Genomic DNA, 24,828 nt, shown 5'->3' with positions numbered 1-24,828 from the left:
CGACACTTCAAAACAAGAAAAGCCGAACACGTGATTATGCTTTATAAAATGTACGTACGTAGTTCACTTGAATATTGCAATATAATATGGTACCCACACTACCAAAAGGATATTGTACAAATAGAGAATGTACAAAGGTCATTTACAGCTAGAATAGAAGAAGTTAAGGACCTTTACTACTGGGAAAGACTACAATTCTTAAATCTATATAGTCTTGAAAGGAGAAGAGAACGCTACATGGTAATCCAAGCATGGAAACAGATAGAAGGAATTACTGAAAACATCATGGAGCTAAAAATATCAGAAAGAGCAAGCAGAGATAGATTAATAGTGCCCAAAACTATACCAGGAAAACTAAGGAAAGCACACAGGACATTAATCCACCACACACCAGAATCGATAATGCAGCGTCTATTCAATGCGCTACCAGCTCATCTGAGGAACATAACAGGAGTGAGCGTAGATGTGTTTAAGAATAAGCTCGACAAATATCTAAGATGCATCCCAGACCATCCAAGATTGGAAGATGCAAAATATACCGGAAGATGCGTTAGCAATTCTCTGGTAGACATCAGAGGTGCCTCACACTGAGGGACTTGGGACAACCCGAACGAACTGTAAGGTCTGTAAGGTAAGGTAAGGGCAAGTTATGGTGCCTACTCTTCGGCTGGTTGTAACGAGGGCAATGCTTGTGGGTGGAGGAGTAATGTCCCCGTTTTCCGCAATCACGGCATGTTTCATGGCGGAAATCCCGCCGGGGGGTGGTGCCCACTGCAGGCGGTGATCAGGGGGCAGTAGCAGGTGGCGGCTGTGATGTCTTCGGAGGAGGAGGATGAGAGGGAGCCAAGGGCCAGCTGCGGCACTGGTCGGTGGAATGCCCTGTCTTTTTACAATAATGGCAAGATATGGGGTCGCTAGTGGGTCCAACCTTATGGGGAGCTGATCCTCCGAGGAAGGGCGGGGGATATATCTTCCGCCCCATGGATCCCCCCTGAGGGTGGTGAGTCTCCCACATGTCTGCTATTCGGCAACACTCGGTGAGCGTTGCAGGGGCTTTTTCTACTACATCCGTGGCAAGGGCGGGAGGGGTGTAGCATAAGAAATGCTCAAATTTAAATTTCTCGAGTACCTTGGCGGCACTAGTGGCCCCTTCAGACTCGAGCCATTTTGCTAACGCCCGCATGGAATGGTACGCCCAGTCTGGCCAAGTCTGGCCTGCTTCTCCTATCTGCTCTCTCCAACGCCTCCTCCACCGCTTGGGGGTAATCTCGTACACCTTGGAAACCGCTTGGCGTACGGCTTCCCAGTTTCCCCTATCCTCTACCGAAAGGGCATGGTAGGCAACGAGTGCCTTTCCTCCCAGGAATTTAGTGAGAACAAGGGCGAGTTCCGCACGGGAGAGGGTGCAGCACTCCAGGACTCTTTCGGCCCTCTCAAGCCATACTTCGGGTTCTGCCTCCTGTCCATTTTGGCATAAACGAGTGAACTTAGCTGAGGGCACTCATTCCCGCCGCAGGAGTGGGGTGGGTGGCGTTCTGCCGTTCTAACATCTGGAGGTCATGGGCGCGCTGCCATTCTCACTCCTCTCTCTCTTTCTCCTTCTCCTGCCTCTCCTTCTCTCGCTCTTGCCGCTCCAACTCCTCTCTCTTCTCCTGGGTGATTCTCTCTCTCTCTCTCTCTCTCTCTCTCTCTCTCTCTCTCTCTCTCTCTCTCTCTCTCTCTCTCTTGCCTCTCCATCTCCTCTCTTTTTGCCCTCTCTTGCCGCTCTATCTCCTCTCTTTTCGCTCTCTCTTGCCATTCTATCTCCTCTCTCTTCTCCTGGGCGATCCTCTCTTTCTCTTTCTCTTGCCACTCTATATCCTCTCTTTTTGCTCTCTCTTGCCTCTCCATCTCCTCTCTCTTCTCCTGGGCGATTCTTTCTGCCTCTCTTTCTCTCGTTGCAGCATCTAGTTGTCCCTGGACCCAGTCCCGTAACTCTTGCCCCGACATTCCCATGTCTTTTCCTGCCTGCATGAATAACTTAAAGTCCTCATTGTGCTGGGCTCTGACAATAGCCATTTTGTCAAACTTAGTTGGCAGGTCCTTCTAAAGTTAAGAAAAAATTTAAATGGGATCGGGAACCGGGAGATGGGCGTCTCGTAGGACATCAGTTTGGATGGGCGTCACGTAGGACGTGGGCGTCTCATAGGATGTTGATTTTGGATGGGCGTCTCGTAAGACTTGGAATTGGATTTGCCTGTAGGACTTGGAAATTCTCACCTCGTAAGACGTGAAATTTGGTGCAGTCTCGTAAGGCTTGGAATTGGATTTGCCCATAGGACTTGAAAATTCCTGCCTCGTATGAAGTAGAATTTAGTGGAGTCTTGTAAGACTTGGAATTTTGTTTGCCCGTAGGACTTGGAAATTCCCTCCTCGTACGATGTAGAATTTAGTGGAGTCTCGTAAGACTTGGAATTGGATTTGCCCATAGGACTTGGAAATTCTCGCCTCGTACAACATAGAATTTAGTGGAGTCTCGTAAGACTTGGAATTGGGTTTGCCCCGTAGGACTTGGAAATTTTCGCCTCGCACGACATAGAATTTAGTGGAATCTCGTAAGACTTGGAATTTGGTTTGCCCGTAGGACTTGGAAATTCTCGTCTTGTACAACATAGAATATAGTGGAGTCTTGTAAGACTTGGAATTGGGATCTGTCCCGTAGGACTGAGAAATTAGATTGGTCTCGTAAGACTTGAAAACAGGATTTGCCCTGTAGGACTTGGAAGTTACTAATGGGAAAAAACCTCCCAAAAAAAAATTTTTTGCTGAGAGTGGCCTGAGTAGGAACAATCTTTATAGGGACACTACTCGGGCAATGAATGTAGGTACGCGGGGAAGGGGGGAGGGTGAAGGCCATCTGACTCACACTGCTGTGGGCTATTTTTAGACCCTGGTTGAATGAACCCTTCTGTTTACAAACACCGTCTGGTCTCCTGACTGCGGGGAATTTCCCGGAATGAGCAGATAATAGTAGAAATGACCTCGTAATTTTTCCCTAGAAGCAGAGTTCAAATTTCGCTATCCTAACACCTAATTCGAGTTTTAACTAAACTGAGAGAGATCTTATCCCACAGGGGAGTTCGTCCACGCCCAAATAATCTGCTATTCTGAACTGCGAAGTAAAATTTAACACAAGAATTTCTTTCGCAATATTCCTCGAAACGAAAATGGCAAAGAATTTAACATAGAGGAATTTCTTTTGCACTATTCCTAGAAACAAAATTGGTTAGCACTGGTTATTTCCTAACTGCCTATCCTGAAAGGCATGCATTAACAAATCTAATACGGTGGTTCTCTTCTCTCAGTGGGTACATGTGTCCGTATTCCTAATTCCCTAGGAACAGTCACGATTGTAAAATAAAAAAAAATTTGCTAAGATAAACACATTACTTATGTGGAACTCTCTTGGTCTGTGCTCTTGGTACAAGGTTCGGAATTTGTCTCGCACCCAGCTTAGCTTAGCTAATCGCTGATTTGGCGAGTTGCAAATGCAACAAAGCAACAATATAGGGGAAAATGCAACTGCTAAACGAGATCTATGGGAAGGTTGCCATTTTTATGCATTTCCCTGGATTTCTAGATTCGTAGAATGGTTTACAGGCCGGCAACGGATCTTTCTTCAAGTTGGCCTTGGAGATCTGACTTTATGTTAAGGGAAATCATAAAAAGAAAAGAAAAATGGGGATGATTCAATGAGCTTAGGGCTCTAATTCATGAGGGAATGTTGCGTAAACACATTGGTTAAATTAAGTATTTACATTTACAAAAGGAATCAAAAGGAAAATGGTCAAATGAATTATAAGGAGGCTTGCAACTCCTGAAGATCTTTCTACTGAAGTCTTGAATGATGGCAAGGCACAGTCCAAGATGAGTCCACAGCAAAGACCCTCAGCAATAGAGAGGTAAACATTACTCGCCAGTAAAAGGAAAATATAACAAAGACTCAAGGAATGAATGAACACTTTACACTGGAACACAGAACATTGGCAGTGGCACTGGATAAAATGGCACAAGGATAGAGGTAGAGTACTGGCACTCAATAAACACTTCTAATGGCAAACTGTCGTGACTGAAGTCTTCACTCGTACTTTACCTTAGGGGAAGTGGGTCTCTGGCGAAGAATGACGAGGGATAATCACATGTATGGCACGGCACACTATCACTTGGATGATCCACTCGAGGATAACTATAGAGATGGTAACGAGTCTGGAGTCGGGTGTGGACAGGGGGAGGAGGGGGGGAAGGGGCCTCTCAGCACCTCTCGTGCACGTATGACTGCTCTGGCTAACTGCAAAGATTTCTCCTGTCCTGTCCCTTTTTAAGACCTCTGCCGAGTATGGACTGTGTGCAGAGATCTGTCGAGTCTGGTGACTGTGTGCAGTGTCCCAGCCATCTGCTTGTATCTTCCCAGGTATCCTGAGGAAAGACAATTCAGCCAGCTTAATCTGCCTTTAGAAAAGTTGTTTTAAGCAGCTTAGTTGGGCTAAGCTGCCTAAGGGAGTAGCACTCAGCCTCTCATCCTCATACTTTTCGACCATGCCCTCTAAATGTCTGTTTCAGGTGAAGAAAATGGACAGATTGAATTGTTGATAACTTTGTTTTGATATCTAGGTCAACTGGGATCGGCTATGTAGCAACGATTCTACTCTCGATAACTAAGGGCAAATTAAGGGTCGGCTGTGCAGCGACTTCTTGTAACTTATAATTATATATATATATATTTTGATTATCCTTTATTTTTTCGAACATGAATGTATTGCCACTGGTTAATAGATTAATATAATATATTAACAAAATATAATGCTTATTCGGTTTAATAATGCGGCATAAGTAACGCCCTTTTTAATTTTATATCTTATAATGTATATTTTCTTTATTATTTTCTTTAATTAATTTGCTAAATCTTCATTTTTTCTGATATTTTATACAACCATGAGATTAACAAAGGAACAGAGAGTAAAAGCAATTCAATTGTATTATCAAAACAAAAAAAAAAATGCTGCCGAAACCGCAAGATTGTTATCAGCTGAATTTGACATCCCAAGGGTGCAAAGCCGAAATATCATTTGTATTGAACATTATTAAACTGAATAAGCATTATATTAATTTTGTTAATATATTATATTAATCTATTAATCTGTGGCAATACACTCATGTTCGAAAAAATAAAGGATAATCAAAAAGGCTTTAATTTTGTTCCACTTAAACAAAGGGCGTTACTTATACATTATTACCCTGTATATATATATATATATATATATATATATATATATATATATATATATATATATATATATATATATATATATATATATATATATATATATATATATATATATATATATATATATTATATATATATATATATATATATATATATATATATATATATATATATATATATATATATATATATATATATATATATATATATATATATATATATATATATATATATATATATATATATATATATATATATATATATATTGTTAAGATCCCCTTATCTGTGGGGCATTCAGATTCTTTTTTAAAGGAAAAACAGTATGGGGACTGGAGTGATCTGATGAACTGCAACAACCAAAAGGGGAAGGAGCCAAATTAAAAAATAAAAATAAAAAAAATACTAACAGCAGCAGCGTAATTAAGTAATAATTCAGTAGCAATTCAATAAATCATAACCAGAGCTACACCCGCTCTCATAACAATAATACTGTAATCATAAACCAGAATTACATATTGCTTAATAACAACAATAATAATATAACAATCCACAAGATTTTTGCTCAACCAACAGTAATAATGATAAAAACACCAAAAGAGTCGTTTGCTCAACCAGCAGCAATAGTGACAAAACACTGTACATGACAACGACATGAATAATAATACACCATAAATAAATGGAGTTTTACAATGAGCGTCACCATCAAACAGAAAACCTCGAGGACGACCATCGAACGCCGCTGAACTATCGCCGATCCACCACCGAACGATCATCACAGCGTCGACACAACAGCTAAACCGCTGTCCTGAAGAAATCCTCTTCAGTATCGGTGGTCACGACCTCCTCATCGAGAACTTGAAATTGACTTGCTCCCTTGGTAACGAATACCTGCCGTATGCAGTCCATCAATGTGGTGACACTCCAAAACTCGTTGCCGTCATCACCAGCACCCTGGTGATCCTTCCAAAGCTGCTGTTGCTGCCATCACCATCAACAAGGTGACCCTCAGAAACTGCTGCTGCTGTGCTCTCGACAAACCATTGTCGAAAACCTGCCGACCTACTTTCCAAGACCTGACTAACACTGCTCTTCTCAATGAGGCCGACGTTACCTCACCATCCTGATGAAAACAAGCAGAAAGGAGAAACAGGCAAACAACCCTGAGATGGTTGTCTTAACAAAATAACTACCAAACATGACAATATATATATATATATATACATACATTATATATATATATATATATATATATATATATATATATATATATATATATATATATATATATATATATATATATATATATATATATATATATATATATATATATTATTATTGTTATGTGTGGGGCTTGGCTGATGAGTTTATTAATTAAAATGTAATTTATGAGGCCCTGAGTTGCCAATGACCCACGTAACCTGTCAGTTAAAGTTACCTTTAACCTCAAAGACACACAATTACTTACTTAAATAAGGCCACCAGCCGGGGAAACAATACAAGGGATAAAGGATTACCCTGCAACACATGGATTGCATCAAACCCCCCTTGCTTCCCAGCTGGTCCCGACAAAGAAAGAATGTGTAGTTATAGCGAGGAAATTACATGAACTTTCGCCCACGTCGGACACAGTCAATATTCCCTTGCTTCAAATAGAGTTATAATGCACCGAAGTATGTGAGATATCGTATGCAGTTGTATTATTGAAGGCAAATTCACTTCCGAACAATGGGATCGAGACTTAAGGCTGCCTGAATGCTGAAAATTACTTACTTAACCTTCCCTAATTCCTAATTACTGCATCGGGAATAGTTGAGTGTCGCTAAGCTATATTAATTATTCTTACACTAGACTTCATAAAAGTAAATTGGTTATACCAATCGTAGATGGTGGCGAAGAGGGAAAACAAAGGAACTGGAAATACAGAAGAGATACTAGCGAGTCGACGAAAATTTGGCAAATTTCAAACTTACCGTTGACGTAGGTCACTGCGCATGCAACTGACGATCGGAAGTCTTGAAAATAGCCGTTGTCTCACGAATATCAATGAAACAGTAAGAGGGCAAGTACAAAGAATTAGTTATACCTCATGCGTGTGCATTCTGGTCAAACAGGGTGGCTGTAGCATCAGTACGCCTATGCCTCGGGGCAGTCTGAAATTTTGACAAACATTGCTGAATGCATAGGACAAAGCAGAAGGAAGCTTAAGACCACCTTTACTAGAGGTTACTTGGTGAAACCCTCCATATGGGTTTAGGCCCCTGATGCTAACTAGTCTTGCTAAAGACGTTATTTTTTGAAATGCCCAGCCTATCCCTGCATATATGAAGATGCCTTCTTGTCTTTGTTCACGTTATTTCTCTACAATAAAAATGCATAGAGGGCAAACAGCAGAATATTTATAAAAATATATGTATATATGTATATATATATATATATATATATATATATATATATATATATATATATATATATATATATATATATATATATATATATATATATATATATGTACATGTACATATATATATACACATATATATATATATATATATATATATATATATATATATATATATATATATATATATATATAATTATATATATATGTATATATTATATATATATTATATATATATATATATATATATATATATATATATATATATATTATATATATACATACCTGTATATGTATAGTATATATATACACATATATACTGTATATATGTATATATATATATGTATATTATATACACACACACACATATATATATATATATATATATATATATATATATATATATATATATATATATATATATATATATATATATATATTATATAAGTGAATGTTTATTTGTTTGTCCATTATAGAAATCCGAACCGCTTGACAGACCCAGACAGAATTTTGCACATGGCCTCTAATGTCACCCCAGAAAGGTTTATAACTCAAAATTAAACCCGTACTCTTTGACAGACATACAGACACAGACAAAAGAAATGAAATTTTCATTTGTAGTCCACCTTTTCTTCAGTAACATTATGGGACTCACCAGTAGCTTGGGTGGAAAGCTCCAACTTTTCTGTTGGTGACCTCATTAAACTCCTCCGACTGCAAACCCTCAGACATATGGTAGCCCGACAAATGTGAATTTCCTCATTAATTCGGTTTTTACCTGTGGCATTCGCTATAGTGACTGCTTCGTGACATTACGGTGACGCATTTCGTTATAATTAATTGTTATAATTTTTAATATTTTTTTTACTATTTTTCTTTATAATTACGGTCATTACCATTATTATGAAATCTATTTTTTCTACTTCTTCAGCAACTGTGTGGATACTGCCGGTTATTATTTTTATCATGTTATCTTATGTATCTAGATTGTGTGTATTGTGTTGTATTTGTATAATCCATGTATATGGCCCTGAGCTGCAATCTTCTTCTTCTTCTTCTTCTTCTTTTAACGAGCTGCAATAAAGATTATTATTATTATTATTATTATTATTATTATTATTATTATTTATTATTATTATTATTATTATTATTATAACGACGTATTTCATTATAAAGCCGGTTTAAATGAAGTCCGGAATAATCGAAGTATCACCTTGGTCGCTATAGTGGTTGACAGTTGGAATTAATTATTGTTCGAATTGGCAAAAGTTTTCGCTGCATACAGAAGATGAGTATCTTTTCACGTTGCTTGGTACTGATTACCTGGAAGGTAATGACTGAAAATTCTAGAGTGAAACTGTACGGGAATGTAGATCATTACATTTGGGAATCTTTTCCGAAAGGCACTTACAGACTTTACGTAAATGTATACAGTGCAAATAGGGATTAAATTGAAAAATGGCCACTACTGCACTTCGAGGATTCGTACCTTTTGCAGGTGTAATTGTAAAGAGTAAGGAATAATATTCCCGTCATTTAGGAAAATAAAATTATTTTTTATGGTTATATATTAGAATGATATTATTAATTTTTCTCTTTTATCAACATGTATTTATTCGAAACAATAAATAGCCGATTGTCTAACATTCCTCAAAAAAGGGAAAGATTGTGTTTGATTCATGATTTCATTGTTACGAAAGGTACGAATTGATCAAGTTTATAGATGCCGTACGGACATACTTAGCGGTAATTTTTTTCTGACGATCCGTGTAAATTTATACTTAATAAAGATAGTGAGTTATAATATATTGTTATGTTAAAAACGTCCCTGAGAGTAATATAAAGAATATGTATCACGAGTTGAAGTTAGCTGTATAGAAAAGTGTTTTTTTCACTTTTATTTTCTTAATATGATGAGGGGGTGGAAGGCTAATTGTTGCAGCAATTCACTTGATAATAGGAAAGAAGTAAAAAGGTTTAACAGAGTATAGACTAAGTTTTCCTTATTTAAAAAAGACATCTAGTCTCATATAATATTCATGGATGAGTTTAAATTAGAACTAAGGGGTTGGTATATTGTTTTAAATTTTTATTGTATGATGTGGACTAATAACAGGTTACAAATAGTGTTGAAGGGTCTAACAGTGAAATGAATGACATCTATGCATAATTTATTCATATTATGATCAGAGAGTCTGAGATACCTCCCAGATGAAATACAGCGAAAAACTGTCACAAAATTGATGCTAACCTGTCCACACGTGCAATTACTTGTCAGCCAGTCGGAAATTATTTAGGTAATACCATCAGTTCATCGGTTCTGGTGAGTGGACTGTCTCTGCCCACAAACTGTTGTCTACGCATAAGTTTTAACAGCAGTTTTGATGAACTGACAGAAGAAATGACAGGTAAACTTGATCGTGAATACACAGCCTAAGGTTGTTGTTCTATGATAGTGAAGGGGTGTGTTGGGAGGAAGTGAGAGGAGAGGAAGAGAGGGTGTTAGGGAGGAGAGAGAGAGAGAGTTTAACGAATGTCATTCAGAGTTTTTCTGGGCAGCACTGGGTAGGTCAGCTAGTGTATATATTATATATATATATATATATATATATATATATATATATATATATATATATATATTTATATATATTTAAATATATGTACACTCGACAAAGGAAAGTTAGGATACAGTTTTTTTAAATCTTCGGACAGATATTGCTCAATAATGTGACATCTGGCAACTTTAGAAAGGAGAGGAGCTTCAGTCTTATTGTGTTTGTTTTTTGCTTGACCTCCTATAACTTTCAATCATATTCTGAGGTTCTGAAATCATTGATACTTAAATGCAGTAGTAAGCTTTACAGTATTCGTTCAAGTTGTAATTTGTAGCAACAGTTCTGAGAAAAATAAACATTTTTCTACATAACCTACCAAGTAACCTTACACAAATGAATTTATGACACCACAGTGAACGGAATGCTTGCATAATTGGAAACGCGATCTTCCATAATGAAATAAAGAGTTAAATTTCAGCAATGTCCAATGAAAAACGTGGGGAACAATAAAGGAACGAATGCAATGTTATGATGAGAGAGAGAGAGAGAGAGAGAGAGTTGCTGTTGTGCAAGCTTAGGCCTATATGTAGAGCTACTCATTTCATTATTTTTTTTCTTTTAGAGATTGAGCGATACTATATTTGTATAGTATGTTTTAGCAAGAGAGAGAGAGAGAGAGAGAGAGAGAGAGAGAGAGAGAGAGAGAGAGAGAGAGGAACTGTGGCAATGTCAAGAAACATCCAATTACTTTGTTTTCCCGCCGAAGTTCTCGTGCTGCTCTTCACATCATAGAGAACGCTCTTGCGGATTTAAATAGATTTGGTCATCCTACCCTAGCTGTCACAACATTTACTGCCATTAACTCCAGCTGACTTTTAACACCGTGAAATACAAATATGAATGTGTAAAAATTAAAGAAAATATCATTATCTCGTATGATGATGCAATAATAAGCCTGTTCATAACGGAAAACGATTAAATATTGCCGTTCTGATGAACAGTACTACACCGAGATATCCACACACTATCTTATAGATCTCTGTGAACGAAGTCATCTGAGAAATTCTGATTACTTCGGACATGCACGGTGTTTTTAAGTCTGAACGTTTTTGTTTGCAGATTTAACATATATAATTTGCATTGTATTTTCATATTCTAGAGTAAATTTACCGAGATTATGTGTTTTCTGTAAGAAAAAAAAATTAAAATTCGATGAACGAAATCTAATGAAAACTATCCTCACTTTCCTTGCTGAGTGTACACATATATATATATATATATATATATATATATATATATATATATATATATATATATATATATATATATATATATATATATATATATATTTATATATATATATATATATATATATATATATATATATATATATATATATATATATATATATATATATATATATATGCATATATATATACATATGTATATGTACTGTATATATATATGTATTAAATATTTTTAATTAATAAGTTGGAGATATGCAGCTTTGTGGACCTATATTTTTAGTAAAAATTATCCTGAGTTGTGGGTTCATTTTTCAGTGTTTGTATTATATGTTAGTAAGAACATTGCCTTAACCCGTAGTGTTTGCATGCTAGGAATTATTGCATGCTTTTAAGTTTGCCTTTCTTTCGCGCACTGCAGAATCGTGAACAACCTCTTGCAGTGTGGTGGGTGTTGAAGTTCACTCCTTTTAGAGAGGGTTGTAAAGGTCCTTTTTTTTTTTTGTTCATTAAAGATTCATCGGTGTACATATTTATATTATTTTGATTTTTTATGTTATTTAGTTAATTGCATATAAATGCCTCTGTGAACTATTCTGTTTTCACATATGGACATTTTATTTTATTCTTTGAAAACTCGTGTTGAATAATAAGGGGTTTTATGAGTTTTGTAGAATGTGCGGAGAGCAATAATAATAATAATAATAATAATAATAATAATAATAATAATAATAATAATAATAATAATAATACAGGGAGTTCCTAGCATCCAGTTTACAGATAATCTTAGAAAATGATTATCTATGTATCATGATTGCTTTCTCTTCCTGGTCTCTGGAACGCTATATGCATTAAGTTAATCTTAATCTTTCCTTGAAAATTTCTGTTAATTTAAACTTATCGTTTCTTCACGGACGCTGAAAAGGTTAACAATACAATATGAGGGATTTTTTCCTTCATAGACAGTATCTAAACACTGATACGATGTGAATGTCATCTTGAGTTTTCGCTTTTCCTCTTGCAGTATATGAAAGAGCCATGAAGGCTTTTCAGTGAATCTTTATAGTCTTTTAATATTTTTCTCGTCTTTGGCCAGCCAGCAGTCGCATCGGAAAGAAAGTTACTAATACTGGTCGGTTGCTCAGGTCACCTTGAATTGTTATCTTTGAATTTTCCCCATAATTTTTAACATATTACAGACGACAGTGATGGTTGTAGTATATGTACACATAAATAAATGTATGCAAGTGCATGGAACCGACTTTTAATATGGTTCAGGCATCGTAATTGAATAATAAGGGCATTTTTTTGTGAGATTAATAGTTGTAGAGCTCGGAAAATATCTTTTTTGGAATAAGTACTCAGATATACAGAACTAGGATTCTTTTTCGAACTGCTTTGGTCAGGGGAAAAAATCTTACATACCGGCAGTCACGTGTTAGTATTTTCTTCGGTTCCCGGATCTGCCACCTGTTAGGGGTTATCGCCGAAACTACTGAAAACTTGGATGACGCAGTCTCAGTGTTATAGTAGTGGCGCTGTTGAAATTAACGTGTTTATTCGGTAGATTAGGATGCGGTAAAATCTTTGCACATTGACTATCGGTGTTGCAGTAGTTTATTGTCGCCGAATCGACCCAGCGTAGAAGGTTGGCGGCGTTCACATTCCCTTCCCCCATCCCACAAGGGCCGAATGCGAGTGGTGTGGCTGGGTGGCTTGCTGGGTGGCTAGCCGCTGGCAGCGGGCGAGTTCAGTGAAGTAAATCCTGCCAGGCCTCAGTCTTCTTTTAGCTTTGGCGAGGAGAGAGTGTACGTTGTCCTCGGTGTCTTTCTCTTGTCGGCCATTCTTAATCTCAAGGCTTCTTTTAGAAGTTGTGAAGTGTGGTTTGCCAGTGAATGTGAATCTTCTAGCAGTTCACTAAGAAATTTGTGCACAGAATTCATCTCATTCGCTACAGACGTTATTTGGCTACCTGTGAGATTTGTCTGCGAAAGAAAAAGCTAGTCGTTTTTACCTGGTGAAATATGAATGCTTGATTCAAAAGTTTTTTTAACACGTGAATTGCATTCGAAGGGAATCCGTCTCATCTCAAGTGGAACCTCTACATCGGACAAGGTAAATTTCAGTAGTTTGGAAGTTTGGCTGAAAGTTTGTAGACTTTGGAAGAGGGTTACTCGTACTGCTTTACCTGTCACCTTGAACCCGGAGGACCTACATTCTCTCCGTGCACCTGACTTGCCAACGGTTAGGCCGTTGCTTTTATGAAAGAGAGTTTAGTTTAGATAAGATGTTCTTCATGTTTCTTTCTCTGAAGGAAATATTTGTGAAGAAAAATGGAAACTTGATTGGTGTACAAAAAATATTTAGGAAGTAGAAAACAGAATCACTGTCTCAACGGTATTTTCAGGCGTTTGTTTGTTTTCCTGTTCAATTTTCACTGTTGTCACTTTCAGAACAAAGTTTCTTTTCTACCAAAATTTAAAATATATTTCAATACAACACAACATCGTGCAAAATAACTTGGCATTTTCTTTTCCTTGAGTTCGGAATTTCCATTTTTATTTTTTTTCCTGGTGAACCGGAGGCAGCCGGTTTTTTCTTTATTTACCAGGTTTTGTGTTGATTTCGAAAGTTTGCCTCCTGACTGTACCGTAGACGTGTAATACTGACTCACACGTCCGGAAATTCTTTCTGAAGATTTCATCAACACGGTGACTAAGGTTTGGCAAATCTTTGGGTGTGTGTTGTTTGCATTCTTTGCTTCAGTCTTCCTGCCATTCTTGGGAAAGAATAACTAAAGTCGTTCCTATTGTTTAGCCCATAAGAGTTATATGCTCTTCCTGGGACCTCGGCCTTACTCCTTGGGGGAATATTAACCATGGAGGTACAAGGTGGCTGAATGGGCAAAAATCGTAATTTATGTATATATATATATATATATATATATATATATATATATATATATATATATATATATATATATATATATCTATCTATGTGTTTATAATGTATATACAGTATATATATATATATATATATATATATATATATATATATATATATACTGTATATACATTATAAACACATAGATATAGATATACCATAATGGCTTATGAAACAGAGGGCATAAACTCTGACTGATTTTGCCATTTTTAGTTTTTTAAGACATCTTCAGTCCTTTTGAAGTTGTTTTTAGACAAGAAAAATTGAAACCACTTATATATATGTATATATATATATATATATATATATATATATATATATATATATATATATATAATGTATGTATATGCGTAGTAGCAATGAATCACAAAGTGCCCATGATTATGGTAAAGTATGAAATCTGCCTTTAAAATTGAATATGATAGGCCAAATGTCAAGAGCTTCTTTGCATTAGGTACACATCAAATATAAATAAATAAATTATATATATATATATATATATATATATATATATATATATATATTTATATAGACAGAGAGAGAGAGAGAGAGAGAAACATAACATACATACAGTACAGACGAGTATATATAGTGCTGATTGTGTATGTATGCGGGAATACGTGTATGTATGTTATGTGATTGTATCAGTGAGGTATGACTGTGATGCTGACGTCAGTTTTATAATTATGTTTAAATCCAGAGTGATCTTCCATAATGCTATCTTATATTTTATTATCACTAAATCAATTAAGATAGTGTTGAGTCGTATCTTTGTCGGGTGTTTGATATAACGTGGAACATTAGACGGAAATAAATAAGTTTGATTGGTTTACTGTGTTTGGCAAAGACTTTTGGGTAGTGTTATCAGCTGCAACTGTTAATATTTGTGTGGTTGTCATTTTTGGCCTTGAAACATTGTGAGTACAGTTAGTATTTTTGCCATGGTTACCGTTGTTCTATTATAGGCTGGTAGCAGTTTTCTTTGCCACGACATCGATGTCATCATGGTTTTTTAAAATTATCAGCTTACATAGCATTAAGCCAAAATTCCATGAATTTACCTCCTAAGCTTCCTTAAAATAGAATTCTTGTGTGTGAAACAGAAAGGAAGATCAGAGTAGAAGGAAGGAATAGAACTAAATTTAAGTGTAGACAGTAACCAAACTCTTGGATTTTGCCGGTGAAAACTTTTTGCCCTTCAGTATGGTCACAGGATTATTACACACACACATTATATATATATATATATATATATATATATATATATATATATATATATATATATATATATATATATATATATGTGTGTGTGTGTGTGTGTGTGTATGTATGTATAATTTGTGCATGCATACAAACAAATATTCACAAATATGAAGGCAGAAATGTTTAACTGATAAGTGCTTCGCCACCAGCGGGATTCGCATTGCCGTCCGGTTTGGCAAACAACGACTATTGAGCTATCTAGAGAGGTATAAGTTGAAACCGACTCTGCCGGTACATATGCCTTTCGAATTCAGGTTTTGTACTCGGAATCGGTATCAACCCACCTCCGTCATTATAGCTGATTGATAGGTTTGTAGCACGTAGCTAATTAAGAATTTTTGTCAAGCACCGTGACATTTTTTATATTTACTAATATTAAGCAACAAATTCTGAAGTTTAATAACTTACACTCATTGGAAATTTTATATATAAAATATATATGTGAATGTTATGTAATATATATATATATATATATATATATATATATATATATATATATATATATATATACTGTGTATATATATATATATATATATATATATATATATATATATATATATATATATATATATATATATATATATATATATATATATATATATATATATATACACACAAACGAACTATTGACTAAAACAGGGTGGATTTACGAAATTATAGATGTCGATTGTAACCGTATGTATAATAGGTTAGAAATGTATTATGCAGTCAGATGGTTTTGCATGGCTATGCATTTAGATTTGCACACAGTTGATTACTCGTGTGTGTATGTGTGCCTGTCTAGACTGTATTGAGGCCGCCACTAACGCTCAGTTATACCTGCGCAATTACGCCTGCACCAGTGGCGATTCTAGGACTCTGAAAGTGGGGGGGCCACTTCAGGGCCAATATAAATTTTGGGGCATTTATCGTTGGTGGCTAGGTGGCGAGCGAAGCGAGCGAAAGCAGCTGGGGTCCGGAAAATTTTTTGAAAAGTAGATGTTCTATGTGCATTTTCATGGCACTCTGAAGACAATATTATGTCATTAATGAAATAACAAATGACAATAATAACACCTCATTACTTTCATAACTTGCATTTGTAAAACATATACATGTATGCCTACACAAACATTATGATAATGGAGGTTATTCGTATTATTTAAAAAAATATATATGTATTTCTTGCAATATATTTTTAACAAAATCGCAAAAAATATGGCAATGTTTCTCCAATGTACAGTTGGACACCTGAATATAGCATGTATTCCTTGAATTTTCGATATGAGGAAACTATATAGGTGGGATAGATGTCTGTTTTGATACCGGTATGCAGTAGTTAAATAATATGGCCAATTGACAATTGTCTTGTAAAATTTAATAATGTTTGTAAGTCCGGGATAAGAGTTTCGACTGCCCTTCATACACAATAATGAAATAGCAGAGAAAATCTCCATTGGCAAACTGTAGGCGTGTCACTTAACAAACAGTGATTTGCTTGACATTTCAGTACTTTTTATTACTATAAATCATCTGTGAATCCTTATAATTAACCATTTTTCATTATAAACTACAAATAAAGGAAATTATTTTGGTGTTTGATTTTACTAAGTTCTTCAGATTGACAACCTGACCCTTGGTCAGACTTTTTAACGTGACTGCACCTATAATTGCATAGCACTTATGTACAGCATAATAGGTCCACAAAATGTTATGAGTGACTATATCGCTATTGGCCTATATGACTATATCAACAATAAAACTATGACCTCGTGCAACGTATGTAATCTAGATAAAAAATACTGAGACACAAGGCATGAGCAATCATGCAATGGCATGCTGTGGGAATGACATGATTTTCATATAGGCTAGTATAGTCGAGTAGAGTTCACCTCAGGAAAGTGAAAATCACCCTGCTGGTAACACCCGTTGCTAGGCAACCACTTTTACTTTCTACATAATTATGTTGAAAGGACAAACCTAAGTAGCCTACTTCAAAAATTCATAAAAACTATCTTCAAAACAAAAATGAATCATGAGTTATGAATGTAATGTAAATATTATGTTGATATTAAAACCCCATGCAAGCATGCATGAAGTAATGCAGTGTTGCCAACAGGGCGAGTTTCCCTTTCCTGAGGTGAAGTAGAGTATAGTACGTATATTTAGTGCAGCTTAATTCTACGATTATCATGCAGGCTATCAAATTCATCAACAAAACAGTCTAAATCAATTCCCTCGGCACGTGCACTTTCAATGGACAGTAATGCGATATTACTCAATCTAGCACTGGTCATGGAATTTCTGAGAAATGTTTTCACTAATTTCATTTTTGAAAACTTCTCTCACAAGAAGCACTGGTAACAGGAAGAGTGACAGATATTAACAATAGTTTGTACAAACAGTCAAATGCAGCCTTATAAGGACTAAGGAATGACAGGAATTGTGTAATGGATGTAGGCTGTATTGGCTCTTTCGTGAGTAATTTCTTCACCAGAGGGATCTCATATTGTAAATCATTTTGACTGACCGAGTATGCCATTGCATATGCCTTCAAGTCTTCTTCTAACAAGAATGTCTGTCCTCCAGGACAGAGAGCTGAAATACCACAGAAAATTGCATTTGACTCTTTGGAGAAACGACGGTCTAATTCACTAATTAAGCAGTCTAGGACTTCATAGAAAATCCTGATGTGTTGCACATGACATGGAACAGAAGATCCTTGACCACTTGTTTCAAACACGATAAATCCATCAAGCTTACGAGGTTTCTTTACCCGTTTTCTTGTTGTTGTTGGTGTAATGCAGCATTTCCTGCAGAGTTCATTAACCTTCTCAGAGTAATGGTCATTCAAGTCAGAGTTGCGTACATTAACTAAATGTTCATGGAGTGACGAAATTAGATTTGCTGCTTTTCCTAGGTCTGCTTGTTTATCCTGTAGCTGTGTAGACACTTTATTAACTTTTCCAAGAATATCTGTGAAAAATTGCAATAAGTAAACAAACTCTGCATCAATCTGGGCAAGCAAACCGCGAGCGGATACAGCTCAGGCACCAATGTCATCTTCAGAAATTTCCTTCAAAAGTCTCATTATGCATTCCAGACGGAGTAGAGCATTTTCACACGAAGTGGCCCGACACCACCACCTTGTGTCACTGAGATGCTGCAGTTCTCGTACTTGTTCTTCAGGCAACATTTCACGCTGTATCAAAATGAATTTCTCATGAACTACCGAGTTACTAGCAAAGATATAGAGTTCTTCAAGCAAACTAAAGAATTCAGCAGCTTGGGGTACATACTTTGCAACATTTATCAACACTAAATTGAGCCTGTGTCCATAGCAGTGTATATAATATGCAAAAGGAGCTTTATCACGAATTCGTTTCTGAACACCACTAATCCCTCCACTCATCACTGATGCCCCATCAAATCCTAATCCTACAAGAGAAGATTTGTAATCCAACCCCAGTTTATCCAAACTCTTCAAAATAATATCTGTGATAGAGGCAGCATCCAACAAGTCCATCTGAGTGAAAGAAATGAAGCACTCCTGAATACAATTTGCTATTTCATCATAAAATCTAATAACTAATGCCAACTGCTCTGCCTTACTAACATCCTTGGCTTCATCAGCTTGAACAGAAAAGTAATGACATGACCTAACTTTTTCTGCAATTTCTTCCTTCACCATACATGCAAGTGTGTCAATCATCTCATTCTGTATTGCAGAACAAGTGTATTTTTCATTTTTGGACCACTTTCTACTCTATCAGCTATAATAGGATCACGTTTAGCAGTGAATCTGAGAATCTTACGAACATTTCCTGGATTCAGTTCATCATCACCTTCTCTATGTCCTCTCTGCGAAATGTCTTGTGTTACAGTCAACAGGATTATTTCACCTAATGTCTTTATGTAATGACGATTTTCACGAACTTTCTTCTGGTATGCCTCACTTATACACTGAGCAATTGATGTTTTATCAGCTTTATTTCGTTGATAGTCCGCCCATGCAATACAAGAAGTTTTGTGGCACTGTGAGGAAATGTGCTTTTCGATGGCACCATCTTTTCCATGTGCTTTCTTCCATCGTCTAAAGCCACTCTTTATGAATGCTTCATCTGCATTGCCATATGTTGGTGGAGCAAAGTGCCTGCATGCAAAACAGAACATTGCATCTCGTTCTTTAGAATATTCAGCCCATTCATATTTGTCGAACCAAGCCCCACAAAAGACCGAGCATGAGACTTTCCTTCACTATGCCTTGGATACTCTTTTAAGCGTACCTGAATAGGATTCTCAGAAGCAGATTGAGAAATGTCAGCTGGTGCAGAATCTTCCTTTTCTGTTTCTTTGTTGGATGATCATGTGAACTTGATCTTGCAGGATTGCCAATACTTTCACGATCACAGTCTCCCTCTGACTTCTTAGCAGGTTTATCAGATTCAAGGTTTACTGTCAATGGTGCATCACATTCACTGCGTTTTTTAATTACAAATTTATCCATGATTGTCTATAGTACAATAAAATTATCTGTGATAGTAAGTTCTGAAAAAAAAAAATTAAATTAAATAATCACACGTAATTCACAATTAACACAACACACCTGTCACCACAGAAAAATGTGATAAAATTTGCGGTTTTGCCGACTACCGACTGGAAGATGATGACAGCACGCACACACACACACTGTCACACACACACACACACACACACCACACACACACACACACACACACCCACACCCACGCACACATATATATATATATATATATATGTGTGTGTGTGTGTGTGTGTGTGTGTGTGTGTGTGTGTGTGTGTGTGTGTGTGTATAACATGTATACAGTATAATAAATATATGCACATATAGGCCTACACTATCACTGCCAACATTCACGAATCACAAAAATTATGATACAATTAGACGATTTTTATTATTATAGGAAGTGTTTTCTATGTAAAAATAAAATGGGGTTAATTGTCACCGACTCACCAGCTACTTGTATTTTGGCCTATTTAGTTATTTTCTTTCAAATATGGCTAACGACAATATTTATATTTGGCTTTTTGTCAGATCTGTTTGTGAAAAGGTTAACACTGGGTTGAAGGGTTAAAACTTGAGTTGGGATATAGACCTACATCATATAAAAAAAATTAGTGTACATTGTTTGCTACTTTACACCCGCCTGTCAGATTCTTCTCATTCTTTTTCTAAGATTTCGTATAATTATTTTTTTACTCTATTTTCGTATCCGCTTCTTATGTGAAACACCCACATACTGTACATAAAGATCGAATATCTCATAGCCACTAGTCTACTCCCACTTTGTATGAGACGAAATAATGAATACCACTTATGCTCAAATGCACTTATGCACAAATAATTATGCTTTAGACACTCAATAAGACACTAATCGGGTAAAAACTGACTTGACCGGCTCACAGTCTCACAGAAACAGACTACATGTACTGATCACATCATCACATCATACATGGACGTGAAACATACGCGTCTGATTCGCGTCACACACACACAAGCGGGCGAGGAGGACGGAGGTGTAAAAAAAATTCCAATAATTTTAATCTAGCAACGTTACCATTTTTTTTTTTTTTTGTGATTACGTCTAGTTATTGTGATAGGATGGGATATTTGAGTGTATATATAGTATACTGTATAATTTATAAGGTATATATTTATATTATATATTATATTATATTATTATATATGCCTAAACTAAGCTTATTTAGAATTAGGATATGGAAACAAAAACTGGGGGGGCCAAGCTGGGGGCCAGCCAAAAAACTGGGGGGGCCATGGCCCCCCCTGGCCCCCGCCTAGAATCGCCACTGGCCTGCACTGGCATAACTGCGCAGGTATAACTGAGCATTAGTGGCGGCCTTTAGCCGTATATCCGCACAGGCCCCTGCTCAGAGCAGCCATTGTAAGATGAATTTTGAATCTGTATTTAGTTGTTATAACTTAGGAAGGAAATGATTTTGGGTTTGGAATTGAAGAACGTGAAAAGTTTTGCTCCGCAGTTTCATTACAAGGCAAGCGGCGTTGATGGAATTGTTTTGGTAGTTGTTGGAACTTATCCTAGAAACTGGGATTTCTGTCCGCCCTCAGATCTTAAAAACTACTGAGGCTAGGGGGCTGCAAATTGGTATGTTGATCATCCACCCTCCAGTCATCAAACATACCAAATTGCAGCCCTCTAGCCCCAGTAGTTTTTATTTTATTTAAGGTTAAATTTAGCCATGATTGTGTGTCTGGCCCCACTATAGGTGCCAACAACACAGACCACCACCGGGCAGTGGCTGAAAGTTTCATGGGCCGCGGGTGAGAGTTTCATGGGCCGTGGCTGAGCGTTTTCATACAGCATTATACACTGTACAGAAAACTCGATTGCGGCGAAGAAACCTCGGCGCATTTTTTACTTGTTTTATTTCGTTGTTACTGAAGTTCTACAAGGTTTGAAGTACTTCACGAAGAAGTATGGATACCGTTTGTACTCTTGCATCAAAATCCCTCTTCCATATTCGAATTTCACGAATCAACGTAACCAAATCTTAACTCACTCGTAATGTTTCTTGCTTTTTTCGTCTCATAAGGCAGTGTTATTGTATATCGTGATGTTGAAAAAAAAAAAGTTGTAGTTCAAGTGTCTGTGATAATGCTGATATTAAATGCAGCAACAGAAGCTTTATTTTGAATGGAAACAAACAAAGGGGTTTCATTAGCAATAAGTACAGAAGATGCGCTTGGTGTTGGAAATACAGCAAAAACATCGATGTGAAAGAAATTTAGTCCCTTAATTCTTCAATAAGGAAATGAATGTCTCGAAATTTGAAAATAGGAAAACTGTTCATAAATTCACGTGAGTCTACATTCTACAGTATTGTAGTATAAATGAATAATTTAGATACTGTGGCTTTTTTTATAGAATAAAACTAAATCTTCTTTGATATTCGTGCATATACAGTGGAATACCTGTAGATGTTTATGTAATATTATATGTAAGAATATTTAGATGGTGTAAGTTTGTATGTTATAGTGAAATGAAGCTTTAAAAGAAAATATGGAAACAGTAATCTAGTGTTTGCTGACATTCTGCAACTGCTTGTGACCAGACATTCGCCTGTAAAGTGTGAGCGTGACTTGGGAGATACGGAATGATGCTTTCCGTAATGAACAGACGTTGTTGTGACGGAAGAACGTCGAGATGAATGTAGAGGATTAATTAAAAGACTGGATTGGATGGCTTTACAGATGTTAGATTCCCGATGGTTTTTGCCGGAGCACTTAAGCCTTGGGGCGGGAGATTTAAGCCTAAGTCGTCCGTCTAGTCCTGCCACTCGGGGAAATAGCAACATTCACGCGCTCAGAAAATGACGTGAGAGCTATGACAACCACGACGCTTCTTTTCTTACTTTGACGGGGATGGGAATTTTGAAGTGGAGAAATGAAGGGGAAAAAGAGAAAAATATCGGGACGTTTCCTTTAGAGGAATGGTCTGGAAAATATTTAAGGGACATCACAAATAGGATGAAAATAAGAGTAGAAAACGGGCTGTTTCCATGGCCAAAAAGCAACTAAAAAAAGAACAAATTCAGACTAAGGCGAGTTGGTTCCTGTTGTTTGTGTTTTGGGTCGCCAATTCGTGTGATCAGAAAGGATATCTCTTTTTCGTACACACGCACGCGTTCTTTTTTTCGGATAGTGATATTTTTTGTTTTTGTCAGAATCCACCTTTGAAGACCTCCCCACCTTCCTCCTCTGCACGCCTTCCTAAGGATAAGTGTAAAGAGAAATGACTGTATTTAAAAAATAAATTGGCAGATTTCTGCCTGTTGCTTCGAATATTAGTTAAGACGGGCTTCCAGATGTCTTTGATGTCTCTGTATTCTAGGAACTTAGGAAAATCCCACTGCGGATAAGACTACTTGGGGAAGATGTGAAGTCTCAATTTATTATATGAGGTTATCTTACCTACTGTATTTTTATGTACGAGACCGGACTGCAGAGTCTGATTGAAATGTATGGCTGTTAATTGAGTCATTAATCGTGAGTGAAATAGACATCCGAATGAAAGATATGAAGGAAGAGGAACTGTTATTGTAAAGATCTCGATTGTAAATGCTGGGAAATAAATAACGAACATAAATGATAAAACGAATTTCCACGAGACATATTCTGCGCTAAGTTTTTTGATTATTGAGTGGGAAAATGATCGTCTTTATAAAGTAAGCTTGGCACAAGTAAAGTAATGATGTTAAGAAAAAGATACGGCTTCTCCATTTGTCAGTTGTAGCAGCCTGTTTTTAACACAATATTTATTTTCTATTATTGTATCCTACACTCAAGAAAATGTTTAAGAAAGATATCAAAATCAGAATCGCATTTCATGAATTACCGCAGGCTGCAGGTTTTTAAAAAATCGACCATTAGAACAGTTTTATGTGTCATCTGTGCCGTTGTAGCTTGTTTTTCCAGGTGCCGTTGTGGCTTGTTTTTCCAGGTGCCGTTGTAGCTTGTTTTTCCAGGTGCCGTTGTGGCTTGTTTTTCCAGGTGCCGTTGTAGCTTGTTTTTCCAGGTGCCGTTGTGGCTTGTTTTTCCAGGTGCCGTTGTGGCTTGTTTTTCCAGGTGCCGTTGTGGCTTGTTTTTCCAGGTGCCGTTGTAGCTTGTTTTTCCAGGTGCCGTTGTGGCTTGTTTTCCAGGTGCCGTTGTAGCTTGTTTTTCCAGGTGCCGTTGTGGCTTGTTTTTCCAGGTGCCGTTGTGGCTTGTTTTTCCAGGAGTTGACCCACCAAAGGTTGATTAGCTTTCTAATTTAGGGGAGCAATTTTAGCACCTTCAGATGCGCACTGCAGGACTTTAGTGTTATCAGACGAGTTTTGTACGCCCCTTGAGAAGACCAAAAGAAATGTCTTCTTAAATGTGGTTGATTGGGTAAAACTGGTGTAAGGCACTTGATTGGTACTCACTGAATGAAAGTAAATTTGAATAAAGCTATGGTAAATTTTATATTATGTTCATTACTACTGATCTACATTTTCATTTGCATGTCATAAGAATCCTTAGTAGGCTAACGGACTTTTGTATGGTTAATGTAAGAAGGCCCACTTGTGAAAAATTGGTGATAAGTGTCGAAAGGGAATTTTAAAAGTATCCGTATATTTACTTTT

The 24,828-nt window shown here is 36.5% G+C and overlaps 1 protein-coding gene and 1 long non-coding RNA gene across 2 annotated transcripts in view; one reads left to right on the top strand and one right to left on the bottom strand.

Annotated features, from left to right (window-relative positions):
- Positions 1–12,917: 12,917 nt before the first annotated feature.
- Positions 12,918–24,828, top strand: part of LOC136838683 (uncharacterized) — a 497,744-nt gene continuing 485,833 nt past the window's right edge. The window contains exon 1 of the long non-coding RNA XR_010853144.1: positions 12,918–13,575. This is a non-coding gene — a long non-coding RNA (uncharacterized lncRNA). The remainder of the gene's footprint in view (positions 13,576–24,828) is intronic.
- On the bottom strand, positions 17,987–21,509 carry LOC136829510 (zinc finger MYM-type protein 6-like). The gene is made up of 2 exons (XM_067092184.1): positions 20,997–21,509; positions 17,987–20,193 (listed from the first exon to the last, which is right to left on the bottom strand). Exon 2 carries the CDS (start codon positions 19,355–19,357, stop codon positions 18,692–18,694), a length of 666 nt encoding a protein of 221 aa, XP_066948285.1. The 5' UTR covers positions 19,358–20,193; positions 20,997–21,509; the 3' UTR covers positions 17,987–18,691.

This window comes from Macrobrachium rosenbergii, chromosome 1 (assembly GCF_040412425.1).
Source record: "Macrobrachium rosenbergii isolate ZJJX-2024 chromosome 1, ASM4041242v1, whole genome shotgun sequence".
Lineage (NCBI taxonomy): Eukaryota > Metazoa > Arthropoda > Malacostraca > Decapoda > Palaemonidae > Macrobrachium > Macrobrachium rosenbergii.
The sequence above is the reverse complement of the archived record's forward strand: the minus strand, read 5'-3'. Positions and strand labels throughout refer to the sequence as shown.

Coding starts and splice junctions, on each gene's coding strand:
- LOC136829510 (XM_067092184.1), bottom strand. CDS start 19,357: ATGATTGACACACTTGCATGTATGGTGAAGGAAGAAATTGCAGAAAAA.